The sequence below is a fragment of the Piliocolobus tephrosceles genome, chromosome 4 (assembly GCF_002776525.5).
Source record: "Piliocolobus tephrosceles isolate RC106 chromosome 4, ASM277652v3, whole genome shotgun sequence".
Taxonomy (NCBI): Eukaryota; Metazoa; Chordata; class Mammalia; order Primates; family Cercopithecidae; genus Piliocolobus; species Piliocolobus tephrosceles.
In genome coordinates this window covers 74762598-74782684 of record NC_045437.1, presented here as the reverse complement: position 1 = coordinate 74782684, position 20087 = coordinate 74762598, and the positions used below count along the sequence as shown (strand labels likewise).

Genomic DNA, 20087 nt, shown 5'->3' with positions numbered 1-20087 from the left:
TTCTTTTCTTTTCTTTTCTTTTCTTTTCTTTTCTTTTCTTTTCTTTTTTCTTTTCCTTTTCTCTTCTCTTTCTTTCTTTCTCTCTCTCTTTCTTTTCTTTTCTTTCTTCTTCTTCTTCTTTTTTTTTTTTTTTTCAGAGTCTTGCTCTGTCACCCAAGCTAGATGCAGTGGCATGATCCCAGCTCTCTGCAGCCTCGACCTCTGAGTCTCAGATGATCCTCCCACCTCAGCCGCCTGGGTAGCTGGGACTACAGGCATGCAATACCATGCTTGGCTAATTTTTTGTATTTTTAATAGAGAGGGATTTCTCCATATTGCCCAGGCTGGTCTCGAACTCCTGGGCTCAAGTGATCCACCCACCTCAGCCTCCCAAAGTGCTGGGATTACAGGCATCGGCAACTGTGCCCAGCCACACACACGAAATTCTAATCCCAGTGGAATATTTGTGGTTCTGTTAACACTTTGTATCCCTTCCTATTTCTATGCCTTTGTTCTTTCTTTTTCCATCATTTACTACAGAAAATAAAAGCAAGGGAGAAAGTAGCCTCATATCACTGTGACCCTCCACTTCTCCTAGTTGAGAATGGCTGCAAGGAATGAAAAATGTTACTGATGATGGGGTATCACTCATATGAATGGGACGGTCAAAAGGGTGAGAACCACAAGGGGATTATTTACGTTCTTAAAATACCCCAGCATATTCATGAGGCACAAAACTGTAGTCACACATTCAGGTGCCATGTTTGTTTGTTTGTGTTATTGATTGGAATATGTCCTCATTTGAGGTCAGATGTTTTCAGTAATGACCGGAGAAAATTTTGTTGTTATAATTATGTTGATGGATAAGCGTATTTTATGTGTAGGTGTTATTTTTTGAAATATATTTAATTGAGAAATATTTTTAGTATAGTCATTTCAATGAAGTAATTCTTTTGTTCCAAATAACACCTGTAATAAAATTACTTTTAGTAATTCCTTATTTTATGTGATTTCATATACTTTACACAATGTAAAGGGAAAAATTTTTTTATGTGAAAGAGTGGAGAGAAAACTCAGTAATGTAGACCACATTGTATCAGGAAGAGATTCACATTTATATCACTTTATCCTCTTTTTGACCAATATAATTAAGTTATATTCTGCTTGTAGTTAAAATTATGTGAACAGATGGTGAAAAAATTTATTTAAAATGATGCTTTTACATTTCCAGGATTTTTATCCTTCATGAAACCTAGGCTTCAGTGTTCTTATAACTACCCAGTATATTAGAGTGCTCCTCCACACCATAGTTATTTCAGCTACGTTGTTAGTCCACTATTTGCACCTTATTCACGATGCAGTATTCTAGTTATATCTATAGTGTCTGTGTACTAATTGCTAAAGATTTAGATAATCTATGATTAAAATGATAAAAACTTTATGATTGTAATTTATTGTGAGTACATTTTATGTATTTTCCTTATATATAAACATTTTAATTACATAAACTATATGAAGCATAATAATCTACCAATGTGAAATAAATATAAAGTATTTAATATACTTGCACTTAATAATACTTAATATTAAAAGCATTTCAGTATTTGAATTAAAACTAAGATTAAGGTACATACTAGCTGTGAAGAAAATAGTACCAACTATAGATACCTAGCAGTGTTTGAGTTGCTCTTGTCAGTTATTTTTATCTCGGGTTATATTTGTGTCTCAAAACTTTGCTGATTCCTTTTGGGAGGTGCAAAGAAACTGAGTGAATCTCTTAGGTGCTCTAAGGATCAGTCACTAGTATTGTGACTGGTGTCTGAATGTCAGTAAATATTAAGATTTACCTTAATAAAAGATTTTGGAAATAAAGCTCTTTTATTTGAAAGATTCTTGGGGATAAAGTAAATTTGGCATGTGGTGTGAAATAAATCATGAATAAGAGTGAAAGGAACTATTTTTTGACTGGTGTTATGTTCTGTTTGAAAAATACACAAGTTTTAATTATGTTTTTACAACTATTTTTGTATGTTGCAATTATATAACTTCTATAAATATTGGAGAATATTGGGTTTTACTGTTATATTGCAAAGCCTTGCCTCTCAGTTTATGTCTTTCCCAATTTCATTTATGTTTTAAGTTCTCTAAAACAAACATGTTATTCAATTGCACTTGAGACCTTTAAAATGAAGTGGATTTGGATTAAGCAGGCTTTCCTATTGAAGTAGGCGCACTCTAATAGGAAAGATGGGTTTTAGTGGGCTACACTTCTTTTTAACTCATAAAGAAGTCTCAATTTACCAGCAGTGTACTTTGGTTTAAAAGTATGAGTTTAAGTGTGAGCCTCATATTTTTGAAATCATATTTGTCAGTTAACTTGAATGAAAGAAAGTCATGAAGTTATCCTTGGTTGATAATTCTAATTGAAAATATTTCATGCAAATATCTTGTCCTGTGAGGCTACAAATTAGCTTTGATTTCTTGTTGATTTCAAAGCACAGTATGGCTTTGACAAACTTTACATACTGCTTATCCTAGTTTACAGTTTCAAATTTCAAACCTCTTTACAGTGGTTTCCTCTTAGGATGCATATTTGATACTTGTCGTGTCAGGTCTTTTTTGTTACTTGCCTTTTTTTTAAATCAGCATGAAAATGAACGTGCATAATACATTAAAAAATCTTTTCAGGTACATTGTTACATATTTTTGTTTGTATTATTTGGAGGTTAATAAGTATTTCCAGGATCTTTTATTTATTATTTGAAATGAAATACATTAAATAGAAAACAGTTTTTTTAACCCTGTGACTTTGTATTGCGTTTTGAAAATGTTGATGTGTTGAGGTGTATAATTGAATACCATAGAAACAAAATGGAGATTTGAGGATGATGAATTGAAAACTAGGTATTTTTTGTGCTGAGATTCTAAGATCAGTTACTGTTGTCCTTATAAAAGTCTAATACAGTCACTCAGCTGTTAAAAACCTAATCCTCTATTTAAAAAAATATACAAAAACAAATTGTCTATCTTTCTGCCTGATCTCTTCTCAAGTACTAACACAATGGAAACAGTGGGTGATCTGTCAATGTGTTTGGTTTGTCAATGATGGTTTTGTATAAATATTGGGAGGGTAAGAAATAAAATCGCAGAGTAAAATATGATTTCATCTGCCTTTTCTCTGCAGCTCCATGGCTCATGCTGCGGTGTGAAATTCTCATTTTACACACTTTGCAGGCGGAGCACATGAATTATGCATTGAGCAAGAAAAATCTCCTGCCTCAAGTCCTATATGCATTTACCCAGGTTCTGTCTCTATTACCAAGATGAATTGCAAATGGAGAAATGTTTGATGGAATAGAGCTCTTAACTTCTTTGTTTAGAATTCAGAATTTTATTTTTATAGTAGAGCCTTTAAGTATGAAAATGTTTTGAACTTACTATGGATTTTTTAAAATGAAAAATGAAATCTAATATAAGAGGAATACCAAACACATCATGAAGCATTTTATAGCCTTGATTCAGAATGCAAGGGTTTTTCAATTCAGTAGAAATGACCATTATCTATTGCTAATGTTGTATTTCAGTCACTGGTTATTTGCTGTTCTCAGAAAGTCAATGAAATTCTGTCCTTTTGAAAGCCTTTTTTCTCTCTGTTCTAGGCCTCTAATAAGAGATTATGCCAGTTTCACATGCAGCTCTGTTCTGTGTTATATGTGACCTGATATGTATTTAATAGATATTGTTACACACTCTTGGCTGTGAAGTAGAAAATAAGGTATAGACTTGCCTTCAGCTTTAACTTTATCTTGATTTGATAGGTTTCTAATTTTTCAGGTGGGGAGGTTACAGTTCCATAAAGACAGTCATGCACCATTGTAGCTTATAGGAAGCTACACCCATTGTGCTCAGCATAGCATTTTGATAAGTCACATGATGATATGCTCTTTTTGTTACATGTTCTTTCTTCACAGAAATGATATTCTAGTTGAGACGGCATTTTCATTCGGCACTTGTTTTCATTTACTTGCGACTTTTAAAGTTTAGCTTCAGAATAAATAAATAAAAAAAAAAAAAAAAAAAAAAAAAAAAAAAAAAAAAAAAAAAAAAAAGAACTAACATTGCTTCTATTTTTTTCCCCATCTTAGACATTGTTTACTCATTTGAGAAGTGGAGAGAGAGGCAAATACTATTTCTTTCGTTTTTCAATAAGGAATGAAAATTAAAACTTAACTAGATGATTTGGAGTGTTCAGTGATAAAAATAATTACTTTGAAGAAGATAATTAGTGCCTTTTTAAGTGTATTAATAATGTATATTATTATGTGGTCCTTGAAGTTTCTGAGTATCAGCATAAGGGAAAAAGCAAGTGAAATTTAAATTATTTTAAGATGTTACCTATGTATAATTTTATGTAATGCTTTTGTTCATGTATGTGCACTGTTGTAGGAGCTCTAACACTGTGTAAACTTTAAATGGTGATAAAATATATTTTGCTTCAGTGGTACCTTCTTGTGGCTAAATGAATACTACGAAAATATTTATTAGCACATTAACAATAAGCTATAGAATTTTGGTTGATTATAAGTTACTTGAAGACAGCACTGTATCTGTCTTGGCTGTTATTTCCATTGCTTGGCACAGAATCGAATATATATTTAAAATTCTATACATACCTATTGAATGAATGAATGAATGATGAAATAAACAAAAACATTTTAGTAGAAACTTTAGTTTTGGTCTGTGATTTGAGAAAATTTAATGTAAAAAATAGTATAGATTAGAAAGATAAACTTTGACCCAATTGTATTTAACGCCCTACTCTTTGTTGGCCTTTAGTTGTTTGTAATGCACTTAATTAATACAATTTTCTTTTTAAAAGATTTACAAATTTTTTCTCAATCTCTAACCAAACTGTGAACAGTTCAGGCTTAGGGGCACTGTATTCTAGTTCATGGATATGTACATTTTGTAAGTACAGTAGACCAAATAAGCAAATATCTGCTGGGGGAAGCCCTAATTATATGCAGATATGTTTTGAAATATTTATTTTGTCTACAAAACAGTAGAGCAAGTGAGTGAGTCCTTTCAACTCTAAAAAGAAAGAGCCTGGGAATGTCATTTATAGATTTTAATGAGTATCTTTGGCAAAGAAGTTTGATACAACCCAGTATAGAAACATAAAATATCTAGTACAATGCCTGTCACAAACTGTATCAGAAAAGGCTGACCTATCACAAGCCCATCAAAAATCTCTGAGCTCTGCATATATTGAGTATTTCTTTTTTTTAAGCAAACCTGTTTAGAAGTTATTTTCGAGAATATTTGTGGACTCTCTACCAAAGAGCCACTTTACGTTTTTATGTTAGCAAGAAGTTGTCAGATTATAAAATAATTATATACCTTTAAATTTTCTTCTGACATTTATAATTTTTTAACACAAAATAGTTTAAAATAAGAGTTTGCATAGTGGGTAAGAAATACTTTATGCTAATTGAGACAAATGTTGATTCAGGAAAACATTTTGTATAACCATACAGAAGTTCAATTTGTTGATACCACTAAGTAGAGAAAAAAAATGTTTTGGAATATTACGGACTACACAGATTTTTGAAACAGAACATGTGATAAATGAAATATTTGTTATTTTATAGGAGAAAGAAAAGAAAACAAAACAAGGTAGAACTCCTCTTACCAAAGATGTTTCACTTCTAGATTTGAATGATTGTAAGTATTATAATTTAAAATATTTCTTCTGTGTTTAGTAAGAGTATTTTTTATTTGTATAGTACCTTTTATTTACATGTCCCAAAATATATCAATATTTATTGTGTAAGACTTATAGATGAATAATGCAGGAAAGTTTTGGAAATCAGTGGTATTTGTTTATTTCATCTACTCAGCAGATCACTTTATTATCACATGAACAAATATAGATGGCCAAATAAAAGTATACAAAATTCATTTAAAATCTTTTGCTTTAGTAATTTATATGTGTTTTGTTAAATAGTCATCCATATCTTATAACTTCTACATTGTGAAATGTGGATTATGGGGATTGACACATCTAACTTAAGGAGGTAGAGGATTAAGGAAATGGAAAGGACATCACCATCTTCCACTTGGCACAATTTTAGTAGCAATGGAAAATAGGTTACAAAGCTTTTGGAGGCCAGTTTCACTACACCTATCAGTCTTTTACCTGCAAAAAATCTTTGTCTCAGCAAATCTTAAGAATTCAGAATCCTACAAATATATTCACCCAAGTGTGCAGAGATGTATATATATTTATCACCTCCCGTTAAATCCTCCTGCATTGTGAGAGAGAGATAGTGGTACTTTGTTGCACTAGGAGAAGAGTGACAAGAAGTGAGATTTCATGAATATTAAACTACTGTCATTTTTTGATAGAGTTTTTCCGTGCTGGGAGTGAGTTATGTTTTAGATTATCTCATTCTGTCATAGATGTGTTCTGTTTATATTGTTTACCTGCCCTGTCCCCAATAGCCATGGCATATACTTAATATTGAGAAATTAAAATATATAATACAGAGAAATAACAGAGAAACTAAATATAAAAATGGAGTTAAATTTGAATCATGTTTTACATATTAGCTAAGATTTTGAGGTTTGGTAACATCCAGTGTTGCTAATGTTTGGAGAAACAGATGTACATGTTTTTGATAGGAATATAAATAGGTACAGCTCTTTGTAGTCATTTTAGCAATATCTATCAAAACTTAAATTGCGCATATCCTTTCACGTAGCTGTTCTCCCCACCCGCCGAGACGGAATCTCACTTTGTTGCCCAGGCTGGAGTGCAGTGGCACTACCTCGGCTAACTGCAACCTCAGCCTTCCGAATTCAGGCAATTCTCCTGCCTCAGCCTCCTGAGTAGCTGGGACTGCAGGCACGTGCCACATCACGCCCATCTAATTTTTTGTATTTTTAGTAGAGACGGGGTTTCACTGTGTTAGCCAGGATGCTCTCGATCTCCTGACCTCGTGATCCGCCTGCCTCGGCCTCCCAAAGTGCTGGGATTACAGGCATGATCCACCACACCCCGCCGACATAGCAGTTCTTTTCCAGAAATTTATCCTACCGATAAACTACTGATAAAATCAGATCTTATTTCTTTCTTATTTTAAACCCTTGAATTTAATGGCTTAATTTTGCATTTAGATGAAAGCCCATACTCCTTTCCCAGGTTTCTCAGACTGTGGATGATCTGATCCCTCTCTGCTTCTTATCCACATTTCATCCTACTTTGTTTTTATGCATTTATCACACATACCAGGCTCATTTCTGTCAAGGGCCTTTCTACTGCTGTTCCCCTGCTGAGAACAATTCCCCCAGATTTGGCAGGCTGATCCTTACTTCCCCAACTCAGAAGTCACCTACTCTTACACACTGTCTTGGTCCCTTTGAGCTGGCATAACAAAATACCTTAGACTGGATAATTTGTAAACAGCAGAAATTAATTATTCGTAGTTCTGGAGGCTGGGACGTCCAAGATCAAAGTGCCAGCATATTTGATAATTGGTGAGGGCTAGCTCTGCTTCAAAGATAGTGACTTCTGTTTCCTCATATGACAGAAGGAAGAAACACTATCCCTTATATCTCTTTTATAAGGGCACCAAGCCCATTCATGAGGGTAGAACCCCCATAACCTAATTACCTATTAAAGGCCCCACCAGAGTCTGGATTAGGTTTCAATATGAAGTTTGGAGGGACACAAATACTCAGACCATAGCACAAACCTTCACCTGTTATTCTTGTCTTCATGGCATTTTTCACTATCTGACGTTACCTTAAAATTTTGGTACTTGATTATTGTCTCTTTCTCCTGACTAAGATATAAGGTCCATGAGGACTGAATCTCTGTCTGTCTTGCTTACTGCTATTTCTAGTGTATAGAGTGGCTCCTGCCAGTTAGTGGGCACCCAGTAAATATTTCTTGAATTAATAATACATATAAAGGCATATATAAAAATTTCATTGTGGCATTATTCAGTGGTTAGCTCCGGTGTCCTTGTGATCTTGTGATGTAGGACTAACCTGGAAACAGACAAGAATAAGACTTTCTTTTTTTTTTTTTTTTTGAGACAGAGCCTCTCTGTCGCCCAGGTTGGAGTGCAGCACTGCAAGCTCCGCCTTCCGGGTTTACGCCATTCTCCTGCCTCAGCCTCCCAAGTAGCTGGGACTACAGGGGCCTGCCACCTCGCCCGGCTAGTTTTTTGTATTTTTTAGTAGAGACGGGGTTTCACCGTGTTAGCCAGGATGGTCTCGATCTCCTGACCTCGTGATCCGCCCGTCTCAGCCTCCCAAAGTGCTGGGATTACAGGCTTGAGCCACTGCGCCAGGCCAAGACTTTCATTTTATGTTTTGTATCTTTCTGTGACATTTGAATATCTTACATATGTATGTTTGTAACCTTCACAATTTTAAAGTTTAAATTTATAAAAGAATAACAGTAAAGTACATTTAAAAAGGAACTAAGAGTAAATGTTACAAGAACTAGAGTGTACTAATTACAACTTTTTCTTCTTATATTCAACGTTGGATTTCCTGGCAACTATGGTAAAAAAAGAAAAACCTATAAAATGATATAATTGTTATAGTTCCATTCTATAAAAAGTATATTTTTATATGTTGAGACACAAATTTTTTAAAAAATCAAGCTTTTAAGAACTGATATGAAAGTTTTTTTGAATTTTTAAGGGAACTTCGATCCCAACCTACATTTTTTAACTCAATATGGGATATAGTACTTCTCCTTGGTTTTAATACCGAAATGCTCCTTTCTTTAAAAATCTTTCATAGTCCTGCATTTGTCAGAAATGACACTTGAAACTCTTGTTAACAAGTCAGTTCAGCCTACGTTTTCTGGATCGTCTGCTAAGTGCAAGGTACTCTGGTAGGTACTATAATAGATAAATAGAATTTAGTCATTCCCTTCCAAAAACTAAAATCTAGTCAGAGACACAGATACCTGGACAAGCAACTATTGTGTATGAGAGAAAACAGAGATTCATAGTATAGTGAAGAAACAAAGAGGGAGATGAAAACCCCTCTTTAGAGTTTTCATTAACCCCAAATTTAAAAACTACAAAATCCTTGTGGAAGAACCATGATCTGAGCTTAAAGACAAGCAGAGTGCCGACTTCGTTATATGCCTCCTATTAGCCTACAGTAGTTTTCCATTGCCCATGGCATGCAGTTTGTTGCCCAGACACTACAATGTCACTCTCCAGTGGCTTTAGTTCTCAACTGTGAGAATTAGATTAATCTTGAAAGAAGGCCAGACACATTCCCTGTGTTTTATCTAAGAGGCACATCATAATCCACACAGGTTGTTTGGTAGGTACACAGTACATACCAGGAAGACTGCAAGTACTGAATTTATTCATTTCTTCATTCAGGAAATGTTAATTGAGTACTTGCTATGATCTTTATAATCTGCTACATACTGGAGATTTCTAAATGAATACAATATTGTCCCTACCCAAGGAACGCTCAAAGTGTAATGGGAAAAACAGATAAATTGGCAATTAGATTGCCTCATTATAGATGAAATGAGGAGAAATGCACAAAATACTGTTTTGTATCAAGGTACCTAATTCACCTAGCAGCATCAAAATTTAACTTTTGAGTTGAGTTTAAGAAAGCATCAGTTGGCTGAGCATGGTGGCTTACACCTGCAATACCAGCACTTTGGGGAGCCTAGGCGGGCACATCACCTGAGGCCAAGAGATTGATACCAGCCTGGCCAACATGGTGAAACCCCATCTCTACTAAAAATACAAAAATTAGGCAGGTGTCGTGGCGCACGCCTGTAATCCCAGTTACTTGGGAGGCTGTGGCAGGAGAATTGCTTAAACCTGGAAGGCAGAGGTTCCAGTGAGCAAAGATCGCGCGACTGCACTCCAGCCTGGGTGACAGAGCGATGCTCCATCTCAAAAAAAGAAAAAAGCATTAGTCAAGCAGTTGGAGGCATGAGGGGAGGGTATACTAGGCAGAATAAAGGTGTGGAGGAGGGAAAGAGCTTGCTACTGTCAGAATTAATGATTGTCTCTCTCTAAGGCAGCAACCCTAGTAATAGACTGACTCTATTACAAAGTAATTTGGTTATTTCTCTTACTATTTCCCCTATTGTATCTGTTGAGGGGATGTTATCATGAGCACAGGGATTAGTCCTATGCTTTTAATCAGTTTAGTAGTTTCTTTGTGTCTCATTTTATTCATTTGTAATTTTTTTTTAAGACTGTAAAACTTCTACAGTTTCTTTAGATCATTAAGTTATATGACTCTCTTTCGTGGGAGTCAGTTAACAATACATGAGAAAAATATTTGTTCTAGGATAATATATGACCTAACAGTCTTTTGTTAGACTTAGAGATAATCAATATGCTTTCTATGTTTCAGGCATATTTTATATTCCTGGAAATTACAATATATTTTAGGGCCCCATACCATGTGCTCTCAGTAGGACAATCATAAATCAGTCATCATATTCTAGTGTTCTTTTATAGGAAATGTAAACCTATGTCATTACATTGTTAGTACAAGTGACGGTGAAGTATTTTAAAAATCTCTGTCAGCCACCAATAATCATACTTCAAATAAGCCTTATGATATGTGATACCACATTGTTGAGTGAATTGTGGTCAACGCAGTAGAGTGGAGTCGCTGAGAGGACAGTGGAGCAAGCTGAGTTTCAATCCCAGCTCTGTTACTCACTAGTTCTGTCATCTTGGGCAATTTACTTAACCTCTCCATGCTTTAGCTGCTTTGTCTATAAAATTGAGATGGTACAAATACTTTTGGGAGTCATTTAATTCTCAAAGGATGAAATGAGTTGATATATGTAAAAGCATTTAGAACTGTGCCTGACACATGATGGGCATTACTGGGGTTAGTAATGATGCTGGTGCTGATGATGCCAGTGATACAGATGATACAGCAAATTACATATTCAATAACAACATATTAAGCCATTATATATTCAGTTTTTCTTATTCTTAAATCTTAAGGCAATGCTTTGATCAGAAGAATAATTGAATAATTATTATATTAGATCTACTTTTAGAAAAGAAGATATTTTATAGAAAGTTTTTAAAACAAAAAGAATAAAATTAACTTGTAATCCAAACACCCCAGGTTAACATTCTGACATATCAGTTTAGATTCTCTTCATATGCAAATCCCCCCTCCAAATTGGATTGTACTGAGAAACTGTTTTATCACTTGCTTTCTCCTCTGTTTAAAGTACATGTTCTTAGCCAGTGTGGTGTGGCTCATATCTATAATCTAGCACTTTGGAGGCCAAGGCAGGAGGATTGCTTCAGCCCAGGAGGTCAAGGCTGTGGTGAGCTGTGATTGTGCCATCGCACTCCAGCCTAAGTGACAGAGCAAGACCCTGTTTCCAAAAACAAAAACAAAACCTACGTTCTTTATAACTGCATGGTTGTCCTTTATCCTGTTATAACAAATTCTGTTTAACAGATTTACTATTGTTGGGAATTTAGCTGGTTTCATTTTTTTGCTATCATAATTAGTGAAGTAACATTCATCATTGTAAATATATATTTCAATACCTCTGTAACGGTTTCCTTAAGATAAATTTCCAGGAGTAGTACTGCTGGAACAAATACTTTGAGGAATTTGTTTGTCCAAAATTGACTTCTAGGCTTGGCATGGTGGCTCATGCCTGTAATCCCAGCTACATGGGAGGCTGAGACAGGAGGATTGCTTGACGCTGGGAGTTTGAGACCAGCCTGGACAACAAAGTGAGACTCCTGTCTCTACAAAAAGATAGAAAAATAAGCGGGGCATGGTGGCATACACCTGTAATACTAGCTACTCAGGAGACTGAGGCAGGAGGATCACTTGAGTCCAGAAATTCAAGGCTGCACTGAGCTGTAATTATGCCAGTCCACTCCAGCCTGGGAGACAGATAAACTCCTTCTCAAAAATAAGTAAATAAAATTGCCTTTCAGAAAGCTTGTACCAGCTTACACAGTATCAATATGAGTGTGCTGTATTCCTTGTACCTTCACCAATGCTAGATTTTGTATTTTAAAATTACCTTTTCTAATTTGACAGGTGGACATGATACTTCATTTTAACTTGCATACTACGACATTTTTTTAAAAACCCTATAGAGTCACTTTGTTTTTACACATTACTAATGAAATACTTCAGCACGGTCAACTAGCCTCAGAATTCACTTTAGGATAAGCTTTCAATGCCAACTTTCATCTCGCCATACCTGCAAACAGATGCATAATCATCTCTTTAATACCAGAGCACACATCTTCTGAAATGATATTAAAACCCATCCTTTTTTAAAAAAAAGAGCAGAACTTGCTTGTGGTGTGAATTTTCTTCTCTTGTCTCTTGGTAGTATTTAGCCAAGCCACCATTGAAATCAGAGGCTGTTTCTTATTCAGTTTTTTATTGCTTACATGGGCATTCTAATATTTTAAAAGGATGGATGGTGGGTGGATGGGTAGACAGGTGTACAAAGGAATGAACAAACATGCATTTGGAACTTACCTGAAAAGTTACTTGTTGCATGGGAAAGCAACATATTATGATCCAAGTTAGAAGAAGCAGTTTCTAATTCTATAGTGGTTCTACCATTCACTTTTTTAATGATCTTGTCAATATTAGTCTCCCTGTGGCTCAGTTTCCAGTGTCTTCAATATTAAATGCTCTTTCTAAGCCTTCAGATTGCCATTGCCTCACTTCATTCCTAAACTATTGTAACTTCTTCCATACTCCCAACCCTGCCTTCAGTCTGTGCATTGTACTGCCGTCTGATTGACCATCCTGCAGGACCATATTCATTGTCATTCCTCTGTTTGATCGATTTTTGACTGTTCTCCATGGTCAATAGGATAAGTCCAGTCCCCTTAGTTTTTCTATTTCCCACCTCCCAGCCTTTGTTTATAGCATTCTGTTATCCAACAATTAACTGGCTTCTTTCTTTCCTCTTACTCAAATCCCACCCTTACTTAAAAATTGGACTTCATTCTCTCCTATTCATGAAGCCTCCTCTTCCACTCCATCTCCAGTGATCCTTGTTTTCCCCCGACTCTGTGACACTTACTAACTCTACAGGGGTTTTCAGTGCGGGTCTAAGGAAGCCTGGGAGTTTGAAGCTGTGCTTCAGCCGTACTAAGTGAGCATGGGGAAGACCAAGAGCTCCACTACCTCCCCATCCAACCTCCAGGCTGCTTTTTTAATTATATATGTTGAGATTTTATTTAGTTTTCCTTTGAATTTTTTCTTCTTTGGCCATATCATTTATGGACTGTATTGTTTCTTTTTAATTTTTTTTTCAGATATGTGTATCTGTTTTTCTTAATTAGGTTTTGTTACTTAAGGATCTTGAACTTTTTTGTCTCTCACTTGCTACCTTGCAGAAGAAATATTTGTTGTTAATTTTATGGATTAATATTTGTTCTGCTTTGTTCACTGGATATTGTGAGACTGAAATGAGAAAAAGATGCTTTGAAAATTACTGTCGCAGCTGGGTGTCATGGCACACACCTGTAATCCCAGCAGTTTGGGAGGCCAAAGTAGGAGGATTGCCTTAGCCTAGGAGTTAGAGACCAGCCTGGGCAACATGGGAAGACCCTATCTCTTTAAAAAAAAAACGCTGGGTGTGGTGGCATGCACGTAATTAGGAGGCTGAGATTGCTTGGGCCCAGGAAGGGATTGCACCACTTTACTCCAGCCTGGGCAACAGAGCAAGACCCTATCTCCAAAAATAAAAATAAAAAATGGCAAATTAAGTAAATGTTATTCCCTTTAGAATAGTATTTTGGAGTGAGAACTTGTTGGAAGCTAAAACTTGACCACATTTTAATGTATTTTATTCAAATGGTTTTGAAGCACCAAAAAGTAATGTTATTGTCTGTTCACACAGACTAGCAGAAATGCAAACATATAAAGACACAAATTTGTATTACATGAGAAGTACAGTTATAGAGGTTTGTCCAGGTATATCTGTGGAGCAAAGAAGGCACATATAAGCTGTGTGCAGGTGAGCCAGAGAGTGTTTTCCTTTTAAAGGGTAGCTTGCCAGATCAAAGTTGCAAGATGGGCAAGGCAGAGAAGTAGGCAAACAGAGTAGAATATAAAAGGCTCCAACACATAGAACAAGATCTTGGGAACTATTATCCCATAGAGCTAGTGCGTAACACTGCTGAAATTGGAGATAAGCTGGACCTGAATAGTCCAGTATGGTGTCCACAAGCCACGTGTAATTACTTAAATTAATCAAAATTTAAAATGCATTTATTTAGTCATACTAGCCACGTATCAAGAAGATGTTAGACATATGTGGCTAGTGGCCACTTTATTAGATGTAGAACATTTCTGTTATCACAGGAAGTGCTGTTAGACAGGACTGGGGCAGACCATAGAGGACTTTGTGAACTTAATTGAGGAGTTGGGCTTTTATCTTGTAGGCGGTTACGAGCCTTCAAAGAGTCTTAAGCAGGGAAGTAACATGATCAGACTTGGATTTTTAGATTTCCAAACTTACAGTATCAGTTCTCAAGTATATAGCAGTTTTAGAATCAGTCAAACATTTCCATCTAGCACATAGCTTTTGCTGAAAAAGTATAATTACAAGGGAATTAGGTAGCCTGGGACCCTGAATTAGAGTAGAGAATAAAATAGATATAGGATTTAAACATCTTTCAAGACTTCTAATTCCACTGGAGCATTCTCTTGGAAGCGATTGTTATTCTTTTGATAGTCTGGGGAAAACAAAAAATGCTTCTTTACCTTTTTAGGGAGATTACTGGTTGATAAATGTTAGTGATAACGTTATGTGAAAAAATTTTCACAAACTATTACTCAAGATATTTATATCTTTATTTTGTTATAGGATTTACCATTATGTTTTGAAAGCTAAGACTAATAACTGCCATGACTTGATAATAACTTGACTAAATCAAGATGTTAAATAGAATTGTCATACATTTATTAATCAAAGTAATTTAATTAGATTTACTAACAAAATAAAAATGTTGCTTTTAATAATTTGAATTAAATGTTCATGCACATTTACTAATTTGGGCCTTTTCTTACAGTTAACCCAGTATCCACTCCAGTTGCACTTCCCACACCAGCTCTTTCTCCAAGTTTGATGGCTGATCTTGAAGGTTTAAACTTGTCAACTTCCTCTTCAGTCATCAGTGTAAGTTATTTTTAAAATACACCAGCTCAGTTTTCTTACGTTGCCATTGTATCTTTTTTATTAAAATGTAAATACTTGAAGTGGATTCTTAGTTTTGAACAGATTCTTCTCTAAGAACAAGCCCAATTTAGCTAAGACCTTTTAATTTTTTAAATAATTTACTCAAACCATTGTCTTCTCAGTTTTTTTCCCTTGTTGTCCACACTTAATTATCATCTGTATGTTTTTCTCTGGTATTGTTATATATCTGTAACATACAAAGGTTTTTCGCCACATTGACACAGTACATACACCTGAACTATGCCACAAAAAGTTGTCTACATTAACAGACTTTCGTTTCCGTAATCATTTTATTCCTACCATGCTATTTTTTCATAGACTATTAAAAACTCATGACTGTTTTTATTTAAAAGTTCAAGATAACTTTTTTCTTTGTCTTATTTTTGTACATTTATTTACATGTGTTGGTGTCTTTAAAATTATTCTGTAATGTTATTTATAGAATGTGATGTGAAGTGAGGCTAGAACCTACCTGTCACAAAATAATGCAAAAACCATCAGCTTATCATGGTATTTGAAGCTGCCACAACTTTTTATTGTGTTAGCATATTATATCCACTAACCTTTCACTGTAAATCAAGCATGCTGCCTAAGATATATAATCTGTTGATATGCGTGACCTCTTGTTAATTTGTTGTCAGAAATCTGACAGACTAAGAGACAGAATAGTAAGCTTTGATGGGCACAGGTAGCTTCAGTAGATGTGGTTCTCAGGGCTGGCAGGGTACTACAGGGTATGTAACTGATCATCTGAACTGCCTGGGAGCATAGAACTGCTTCTGCCAAAAGTGGGAGAAAGAAGTGCCTAATTCTTGTGTGTTATTATGGAAAAAAATTCCTCCTTCAAAGCAAGTATGCTATCAGGGCTATGCAGTGAAATACTGAAAAAAGCTATCTGCATTTCCGTTCAACATTGGTCACCTCACTTCGAAAGTACAGGTGAAAAGTTTTAAGCTACAATGTTCTCTTTAAGCATAGAATGAGATTATCTCTTAACCACTCAGAAATGAATAAGAATGGTATTTGTGATTTTAATTTGTTCTTGTTTCTAAAAGGAAAAGGCACATTAAAAGATATGAGGGGGAAGCATTGAAAATAAGCAGTTAAGTCTTTCATTTATTCAGGTAATAAATATTTATTGAGCATTTGTGGTAGGCTCTAAAGAAAAAGTGTTAATCAAAAAATCAATAGTGAAACAGTTAGTACCTTGAATGGAACAGGAGGTCCCTAAAACCTTGGTTGGCAGTAAGGTAGTGAATAAATAATAACTTGGGCTCTGATATCAGATGTCCAGGGTGCAAACCCCTGCTTTGCCACTTAATAGCTATGTGACTGTGGGCAAATTGGTACTCTTAAACCTCCTTTTCCTATGAGAATACTGTCTACCTCATAGGATTGTTATGAGATTAATGAAATAATATATGCAAAGCTCTTAGAACAGTGACTGACACGTTGTCATTACTCAGTAAATGTTAACGAATATTCTCCAAAGTGATATATGTGATAATGGACCTGAGTGTAGACTCTTCTACTTTATTAACTATAAGAAGAAAGCAGTTGAGATTAGAAAAGCTTGTAGTAAATTTTCATTCATCACAAAGTAATTGACAGACTCACCCTTTTATACTAAGGAAAATGTTTATTGAGATGGTCTCTTCAAAGGAAAGAAAACCACTCCATCTAAAGTTGGGCAAAAAACAACCGCCAGTTGACACGGCTGAGTGAAGCAGGACCACAACACTCACTCCCCAAAAGCTAACAAAATGATCAAACAAGTAGTGCTAAAAAGAATGACAACCAGAAGTTCACCAGCAACAATAAAATAAGGACAGGAATAGAACTTTAAACAAAGAAAATGCTAGAACTCTGAAAAATGGAACCTGTAGAAATAAACTGAATATTCTGCTGCAGAATGGCATGGCTCCTGATAGCACATCCAGCCCTCAAAACAGTACTGAGAAAAGAAGATGAATCAACCAGAGTTTAATCTTCCTCATTATGTGTCTGAATTTGGAAAGAAGTGGACAGAAGACATCAGAGGAAAATAAGGAAAACCTCTCAAGAATTACAACTCCCATATAATGCTGTGAGATCTCAATAAATCTAGGAGCTTTTTTGGATCCTGAAATGAAGTTCATAGATTATAGAGTACATCTATAATTTTAAAGTCAACATGTTGTCCTAGTTGAATAGAAAAAATAAAAGTAACATATAATAAACTAATATTTTCAATGATATGTAACTGTTTGAGCATGACTACACTAGAAGTAGTTAATTGATGCTGGCACTCATATATAGAACTCATGAATGTGAGAACTATATGTGCGGATTTATATAGGTGTGTTGTTCGGCAACTCAAATGCTATGGGTTGCGGTATTGCCATCAGTGACATAATTTTCCAAACACTGAACCGTTTTTCTGCACCAAAGTAGTTGCATTCCTGGAAAACTGAACCTGTTAAAATCTTGCCAAAGGGAAGAAGAACTTCGTATTTTATGTGAAATGTTCTAGGATCAAGTAATTTTAAGCACGTTTTCACCTCACGAATGTTTAACAAGACATTTGAATGTTAATAGTTTCATTTTCTCATAGTAGGAAACAGAGCTTTTGTGAGGGACATGGTACAGTCTGTATCGTCAGGATCTGCCCTATTCATTACCACGAACATCTAGCATTCCTGGCCACGAACATCTAGCTCCGTAAAGCTGGCAGCATCCTTTACTGTCCCTCCCTCCAGTCGTGTCCTAGCTGCAAACGTCAAAGCATTATGTAGCGGTGAGAAGCACAGGTTCTTGATTCAGACTACCTGTGTTCAAATCAGAGTTCTGCAGTTTACAAATTAGAGACTTTGGGCAAGTCAGTTCCCCTTCCAGTGCCTCCATTGTTTTCATCTGTAAAATGATCATGCTACCTACCTCATAGGATTGTTGTTGGTATTAAATGATTAACAAACATGAAATGTTTATAATAGTAACTGATACGTACTAATAACTAAATATTTCCTGTTATCATTTTCATTACATGTATATCATTAGTGTAACTTTATAAAGGAAATGAAGTGTGACCCAAGAAAACTGTGTTTTCTTCTTACTATTAAGGCTGTACATAGATATGCTGAAACATGAAAATTACTATGGATTCTACTTTAAAGAAAGAAGAGTGGAGATACTGCTGATTGTTGAAACCAAGGAAAGGGTGATTCAAAGTAATAGAATCAGTAGCTGTAAAAATTGTGGTCGTATGATTGAGTATAAATGATAAAAATAAGAAATGAAAACTAGAAGGTGAGGAATGATGACAGGATGCATGGTAATTATTTTTTCAATGTAGGAAAACACTCAATAATATGCAAAATTGAAACCACTTTTGTTTTTGTTTTTAATGAAATACAGACCTCTTAATGATTTGTATATACTCAAAGAACATTTATCTGATGTTTTGGAGGGTTTTTTATTTTTTGGTTTTAATTCCGTATCTTTTTCTTCAAAGTAAGATTATAGTCCCATTCTAAGGGATAATTTGTCTGTTTCTCTGTATATCTGTCAGTGGGGACAGAAGTGTCATGTTCACCATGGTTAACAGTTGCTTTAGATGGAATGGTTTCGGAATGACTTGTTGATTGTTTTGGTACTTTTCTGTAATGTTTAGATGTTTTATAATTTATAATAAATGATAACTTTTTAAAACAAATTATTACTATAAAAATGAACAAAAGGACAAAAACCAGAGAAATTAATTTATGATATAACGAATCAGAATAGTGCTTACTCCTAGGAGAATTAGTGCTTATAAGGAAAAACAAGATAATGTTTTGTCTTTTGATCTGTCTTTTGGAGCTGTTACATGGGTGTATTCAGTTTATGAAAAAAAGCATTGAGCTTTGCACTTAAGATATGTGTACTTTATGTATATTGTACTTCAATAAAACATTTTTAAAAGTGGACAAATGATATAAACACATTATTCATAGAGGGGGAAATATAGATGATAATATGTGAAAAAGGTTCAGTGGTAGTAATGAATAAATGTAGATTTAAAGAACCATCTTGCCTGTAACATTAGCAAAAATCACAAAAACCAACATCTGTTGTTGCTGAGGTATGCAATGAAGCAGGCATTATACACTGCTCCACTGGTAAAAGTATAAATTATTACATCATTCTGGATGGCAGTTGGGCCATCTGTATAAAAAGCCATCAAAATATGTATACCTTTTGACCAGGTAATCTCATGTCTAGATTCTTCTTCTAAGGAAGTAATTAGAATTACGAAGATTTATGTGCATGGTTGTTTAAACCTAAATGTCTAGTGATAGTAGTGATGGTTACAAAAAGTATACAAAAACAATTTAAGGAATTTTGTACAATTATTAAGATTTTATTACATATTTTAATAAGATAAAATATGGTATAAGGTAAGGTGGAAAAAGGGATACAAAATGTTATGTACATTATCTCAATTTTGTAAAATTGTACAGTTGTACTGTTTTCAAATACAGGGAAATTGAAAGAGTAGAAGAAACTGCATCATAATTTTAAGAGCTTTTATGAATGATGAGATTATGGATGTTTTATATTTAATTTTCTTTTACATATTTTTAAATGTCTTCCATTTTCTCTTAATCAAGATGTAACACATCTATTACCCGAAAAGCAATACTTTTAAAATAGAAATGGAAAGCACATATATGAATGATGAGGATTCCTTTTTATTTGTTTAGGTCCTTTTCCTTTTCCTCTTCCTTCTCTCTTTCTTTTTCTTTTCTCTTCTTTTCTTTGGGTCTGGCTCTGTCGCTCAGGTTGGAGTATAGTGGTGCGATCTTGGCTCACTGCA

The 20087-nt window shown here is 34.8% G+C and overlaps 1 protein-coding gene across 5 annotated transcripts in view; it reads left to right on the top strand.

Moving 5' to 3' along the window:
* Window positions 1-20087, top strand: part of AP3B1 (adaptor related protein complex 3 subunit beta 1) — a 314641-nt gene that overhangs the window by 210831 nt on the left and 83723 nt on the right. For 2 of the 5 annotated variants that reach the window (XM_023214919.1, XM_023214920.1), the window contains exons 21-22: window positions 5631-5703; window positions 15087-15193. In XM_023214919.1, coding sequence (XP_023070687.1) covers window positions 5631-5703; window positions 15087-15193 — 180 coding nt within the window. The other 3 variants (XM_023214922.2, XM_023214921.1, XM_023214923.1) reach the window with 3 other exon arrangements.